At 41.2% G+C, this 6895-nt stretch overlaps 1 protein-coding gene across 2 annotated transcripts in view; it reads right to left on the bottom strand.

The window, feature by feature from the left end:
• sgcd (sarcoglycan, delta (dystrophin-associated glycoprotein)) overlaps positions 1–6895 on the bottom strand; it is a 197479-nt gene that overhangs the window by 85700 nt on the left and 104884 nt on the right. For both annotated transcript variants that reach the window (XM_005725453.1, XM_005725452.1), the window contains exons 4-5: positions 4200–4287; positions 480–599 (exon numbers count right to left, since the gene is read on the bottom strand). In XM_005725453.1, the coding sequence (XP_005725510.1) occupies positions 480–599; positions 4200–4287 (208 nt within the window). The remainder of the gene's footprint in view (positions 1–479; positions 600–4199; positions 4288–6895) is intronic.

Here is a 6895-nt window from a genome sequence, read left to right as displayed (position 1 = left end):
AAAAACAAACAAACAATCCTCCTCATCCTTTTTGCTAGTTGTCATCTTACTCCTGGCATACATGACTACAACCAGCAGAGATCTGAGCCTTGCTCTTCTCACTATCGACTGCTTATGATGCTAATATAAGCATTACATTACTCTGCTTTGCATTTATTGTATGTCAGTTTGACACATTACATCAGCTTGGATACAAACGCATGTGTGCGTCTCAGTGTGTTTCTCTGTGTGTGAAAGAAAGTAGTATATCTTAGCTAAAGCAGTTACTACTAAGATAACCCCTAAAAAGGCCACAATAAAAGTCCTAAGAATCTCAAGTTAAAGCTTTTTACCCTCCCAAAAGTGAGTCCACCAACAAACAGCAGTTTTAACTCCTTATTAACAACATCGCAACAAGAGCCGCACCTATAAAACAAGAGGCCACGCATTCACGCACATCAGCCATTTTCCCACTTTAGATCCTAAAGTGGGCCACTCACCCATCACTCGGAGCCGGTCTGCGCCCACCACCACCTCCTGCTCATCGGCGGAGAACAGGAGCTTCCCAGAGGTGGATTTCACTTCAAACATCTTGCCTCGTGCTTTAAATCCACTGGATCCTGAACCGAAGGAGAAGAGAAGAGAGAGGAGACATCAAAGAGGAGGGACTGGAGCTGATTTCTTACCGAATTACCCGAGAACATGAAAACTTAAAAAAAAAAACACCCTGGTGGAAGATGTGGGACTTATGACCAAACCTGCAATATTGATTTTGTTGTGATTCATGAGACTGCTGAGAAAATGTCCAACAAACTGATCCGGTCTTTAAGTCTGACGTCATTAGCTGTGCCTGGGCCCAAACTCAGCTGCAGGCCCCAAAGTCAAATGAACACCGCGGCATCACTGAGGGTTAAAAACTGTCTAAATTCTTTCATCTTTAATAAAATGTTACATCTCTACCAGGTGTAACATCTAAGTTTAACATCCAGGCATCCATGAAAACAGAATTTATTACATTTAACAGAGTTAGAAGTTAGCAGGAAGTTAGCTCGCTAGCTTCCATCTAAACATGACATAGCATGTTCTGACTGAGGGATTTCTGAAAAAATTAAGACGTACAGCTTTGCTATCACTTCCAACATAAATGAAGACAGAAAATTAAACAGCGGTGGCTTTTGTTGGTTTACTGAAGTTGGGCTAGCTGGTATATAATGATGCTACATGATCGCTAGCAACACAGCTATGTTAGCATAGCATAAACAGTGAAGCTGGAGGATGAACGCTGACTTTTTTCCATTCAATAAAAGTTAATGTGAGGGTTCCCGATGGTTAGGGACAAATGCAATCGCATGGCAGGATGCTGTAAACGGACCAAACTTCAGTCAGGAGAACAACTGAGATCATACGAGGTTAGTCATTTATATACTGCTGCTGGGCTGTAGTTACATCGTAAGGTTTTAAAAACGAAGCTTTAAAATGAACAGTGATAATAAAAACCGAGAGAGGCCGACAGTGATCACTGACTGTTTTGAGGGGCTTATTGAGATTAAATAGAACAAGATACAAAGCATTAATATATGTTAAGAACATACATACATTCATACATAATATATGTTAAGAACACAACAGCCTTAATGAACAGTCATTTTTTATCACTTAAAGACCGGATTAACTGTGTGTTCTGATCAAATGTAACCAGAGTCAAAGGAGGGATAGACATCCCCTTTGCTAAAGAGGCCACAGGTGTGATGTCATATTTAATCGCAGTGCCTTGTGATATTGTTGTTTGGTCACCAATGCCTAATCCCATTAGTGGAATTGCTGATCATTAATTCATATTGAGCAGACGAGTAAATGCCAATGTCAAGTGGCTTTGAAGTACAGGAAGAATGAAAATAAGGCAACAGTCACATATCAACTAAATGTCACTGTCTTTTCCTTTTATTTGGAATTTTGTTGCTATTCCTAGTTTATAAATTAGAAACAGAAACAGTTCTGATCTAATTAGAAAGCATGAATTATTCAGCCTAAGCCAGTTTAAGATATTACATTGAACAGAATAAACAAGGAAACATCTCGAGTCTAGTTGTGATCAAACGTTTAGAATTCCAACCATCCAGTTGTGACCTGTTGGTGGAAGAGATCCTCTCTGCAACACGGTTGTGCAAACCAGACACATTTCACTGAACGTGTGCCGGAAAGATCCTTATGCGCCAGCTGACAAAACTCTGACTGGTGTCAAAACAAACAAGAAAATGTAGACAACTCCACCCAATCCCAAATTGCTTTGTCTCACGCGGTGGTAGAAGACACCCAACGCAGAGGCTGACTGATTGACACGCGCACAATTGATTCTGTCACTCTCCATCTGGGGTGTGGAGTTCCTCCCCGTACACCAACGCCGCTTAGTCATCAACGCATCCGAGCAGACTTCATCTTCCTCCTCTTCAGACTCGGGAGGCAAATGTCAGCTTGCTTTTTAATGTGAGAGACGCCTCCCGAGCATGTTTACGCCGAGTGATTTCACCAAAAACTGTCAACTCGATCAACGTGACAGGTGGCGAATGAAGAGATGTAAAGAAGAAAGCACAATCACAGTAATGGAGGAGAAACTGAGACCTCTTCTGGCATACTTAAAAGGATCAGAGGAGAAATAAAATCACGACGTGTAAATGCTTAATTATAAATAAGGCAATGACTTCTGATAGCAGGAGCAGCTGCTTCAAACATGAGAGTCTGGATTAGAAACGGTTCTCAGAAAGAAATTTGGGAGTTGCAAAATATTTCACATGCTGTAGAAGAACATATGCTAAACAAATGTTCCCTTCACATTCTTGAATCTTTGCAATATGGAATGATTTTAGCTTATCAGACCTCAAAAATTCACTGTGATGGAGAAGTGATCAAACTAGCTGACTTTGAAATATCTCCTGTGAATATTTTAAAAGCTATTAGAAGTTATTTGTTGGGTAATGGAGCTTACACTAAAGCCTGTAGTAAAAGGTCTACTCCCTGACTGACTGGTGATTGGTTGATGAAGGTTGCACAGATGGAACCAGAAACCTCCTTCTGATTGCTTTGGTCGTTACCAGACTGCTGTGGCTGCAGTTTGGATGGAAGACGCCGAATTGTCTGCAAACAATTTTTCTTTATACGTGAACGGTCTCCATTTACAGTTTTAAAGTTTCACTTAGTGAGTCGTTATTAATAGCAGACGAGCTAGCGTCTTTATTGCAACCAATGTGAGACTGTGGCAATCTAAACCTGATCAAAGCAGTCAAAAAGAGGTACGCACAGAGGGTTAACAAGGAGTGTGGTAACTCTGTGGTAACTTATGCTGAAGAGCCAACCTTCGCTGGAGTAGATTATCTTCTGAGTATTAGATTCGAGGTACAAAACCGATCGGTTCTCTGATCAGCACCTTTTCTGGAGGATTTCTCAAACCTTGCTGAGCTTTTGCTGCAGCAGCTGCTCTGCTGTACAAGCTGTGTTTTGGGTTCAATCTGCATATTTTACAAAGATAGTGCAAACTGTAATTTTACAAAAATAAAAGCTTTGCCGCCAGTACAACTGTCCATGTTTGTGACATAATTTCCTCTAGGGATCAATAAAGAATTCTGATTCTGATTCTGATTGGTTAGATCCACCAACACTGCCATTCTCGTGTGAACATGCTGACAGCTAGACTGTGAAACTCGGTGTTGACTTAACAAGTTGGTAATCACCATCATGTGACCATTTAGCCCAGTTGGCTATATTTTTGTTATCTGGTTTCACTTTCACTGACATGAGCAGAGTATGTCAAACTTGTCCTTGTGATGGGCTGACGACCTGTCCAGCATATAGCACACCTAACCCTATCACGGCCCGGATGGACTCCAACCTTTGTCATCCTGAATTGGATAGCAATAGAGAAACTGAATGGACGGAGGTTTTGAAAGAATTGGTCCAATTCCTAAATGAGCCTCATTGCGTAGCTGCTATCTTTGCCACATCTCTCTTCTAAGACAAGTTTTAATCCCAAACAGCTTTCTGGCAAAATGAAGGTCAAGTAATAGAAGATAAAAAGGCGTCACCAGTTCCTGTAACATAGTTCATGAATAAACCTGAGGGGAAGAATCAAAGGAACTCAGATCTACTCCAGTTTAACCGCTGCCTGTGAATCTTTGCAGATTCTAATGAAAACAATGAAAATCCGCGTTTCTCCGGCCGAGTCTTACCTGTGACGAGCTGTGTGAGCAGCTTGTTGTTGTTGTTGACGATATTGACGGACACATTTCTGGATGACTGCAGGAACAGTGGGCGGCCCTGCGGAGAGATCGACCAGGTAACTCATTTAAAGCAAGGTGCAACTGTCATCAAGCTGCTAATGCTTATTTAATCATGTGAAGTCCAAGTTTTTATCGATGAGGACAAGTAATCCGAACCCTGTTTAAAAAACTAGTTTTATCTGTTTCAGTTAGAATCTTTATTTTTCGTCCTCTGATTGTTGAGATTCTGGGATATTTTTCAAAAGCCAAACATCGTACATTTTAATATATTTATGTGTCCAAATTTACGATAAGGGTTACTTATCACCGACAGCGACTTAGACTAAGGTATAAACACGAGTCGGGGACTGAAAAAAAAAATAAAAGGAGTACAAAAAAAGAATGGGCCACAACCACTGCTTCATCTTCAACCTTTTATAAGATTTACTTCGCTTCTTCACATCACCTAATTGCCTTGAATTTTTTGGGCTTTCAGCAAAGAAATTGGGTGCAGTTGATTTATAACTCAATACAAAATAAGTGGTGATTGCACGCGAATCCAGATTACCTTCGCTTCATAATAGTTGAAAATTTTAAATGATTAAAATCCAATATCTAATGTTGATGGTACAATTTTATACTGTACTGTGATATAAGAATGCAATATCTAAGGATGATGTTACAACTGAACCACTAACCAGCATTTAGCTGAAAGCACTCCCACTGCATGGCCATCGACTCTCTCACGCTTGCATTGCGTTTGATTTTGTTGCCTTATGTCTTTGCTGTGCTGGTCTTATATGGCCTCAGTCAGCTGCTAGATAATGAAAGTACAAATGCATCCACACACACATAGAGATGGCCACAAAGGTGTGACTTCAGACACACACATCGCCATAACTGTCCGCACTCAGCCTCCTGCTCCGTTTGATAACTTCCATTTCCCAGAGTGCCCTGCATTAATCTGTAATGCTGATCACGTTGGACACTCTGCGCTTTCTGTGCCCGACTAATCTTCATGCCTCAGTCAACTTCTTAATTAGAGATAACGGCCTGACCATTGTGCTGCGCTCGTAGCTGAGGAGGGGATATGCCTTGTGTGTATATTACAGATAACATTATGGCTCTTGCCAAACTTATTGAAGTTCCCACAGTAAATACATCCAATATATGATACACAAGTAGGAACTTATTACAATAACAATGAGGTGTGCACTGAATGTAAAACTAATAAGTTGGAGAACAGTTGACACTTTGTGTTGCATTAACTGTGGACTCGTTTCTGAATGTCAGTTTGACAAATAGTGCCCAGGTGTGTGTGTAAAGCACTTTTAAGTAGTTTTAAAACAGTGTCCTGAGGTAAACAGACTGTACTTATATACTGCTTTTCTACCCAAATTGAGCACTCAGAGAGTTTTTGTACTACAAGCCTCATGCTTCGAGTGCGTTGCCTAACATTCACACACAAACGCACGTTCTGATGGATGAATCACGGCCAACTTGGGGTTCAGTATTTTGCCCAAGGATCCTTCGACATGCAGTCGGAGGAAGCCACAGATCAGACCACCGATCTTCCAATTAGTGGATGACCCACTATGAACCACAGCTGCCCCGAGGTGCCATGGCAGTAAGGTTAGATGTATTTATTTTTAACAGTGCGTACTAGTCGAAAGGAAGAGATAATTCACTCCAAAGAAGATAAAGTATCTGCAATTCAAAGTTTCCCCTCAAAAAAGGGAATTTATTGACTATTTCCAGAGTTTTCTAGTAGTTGCTAAAGATTTTTGGTTAGGAGAAACAGATACCAGTGCAAAAACACTCAGAGCCCAGGTTTATAAGTGCTTCTGAGTCAGAAAGATACTAGAAGCTATCTGACTGGGATGCACTTAAACATCCTTAAAACTGCAGTGAGTTTCTTTACTGACAGCTCAACGCAAAGAGGAGCGAAAGCCTACCCAGACACACAAGACGAACGGGAGGTGACCATGTGTTCCCAGACAAGCTGAAGTACTGGAAAAACCTCATAGCCTCCAGCTGAACAGCTCTAAAGAGTGAGCAGAGACTCCCCAGCATGCTGAGGCACGATAGCAAACTTAACAGTGTTTACAGTGAGCTTCACTTAAATGCATTTTTAATAAAGAGTCACAATAATGACCAGAAATATAAGGAGGAGACGCGGCACTCCAAGAATCCTGAATAGAAATGCTAAAGATCACAGCTGCCCTTTTTCTATTAGCTGATCATGTTGCACTGATGCAGCAGTAGCAACAAGCAGAGGGTCAAAGAGAAGGTTGTCAAGAATTCTCTGGAAAATGCTGCCACCATTCCCGGAGCATCCCGCAGAGCTCCTTGGGCTCTGACTGAAGCAACTGTGCTCCCCTCATCCATAATGTGAATCCGGTTAGTGGCTTCATTGGATGACAATGTGATTTTTAAACCTTATTTTGGGTCAAAGTGTGCAAACCTTTGAATGGGCTTTTATCAGATTTGACCTGCGTTTCTATACACTCAATTGGAGTGCAGAGCTGCAGTAACCACTGAAATTGAATTTATGGCGCTCGTTCCTCATTTAAGTGCAGACTTCAAAATAACCATCTGGATTCTTTCCAAGATAACTGCTTAGATTTGCTTTTAGAAGGACTTTGACAGTGACAGAGACGGTGTCT

This window comes from Pundamilia nyererei, unplaced genomic scaffold (assembly GCF_000239375.1).
Source record: "Pundamilia nyererei isolate P.nyererei 1_Seehausen unplaced genomic scaffold, PunNye1.0 scaffold00015, whole genome shotgun sequence".
Taxonomy (NCBI): domain Eukaryota; kingdom Metazoa; phylum Chordata; class Actinopteri; order Cichliformes; family Cichlidae; genus Pundamilia; species Pundamilia nyererei.
This window is presented reverse-complemented; position numbering and strand designations above follow the sequence as displayed.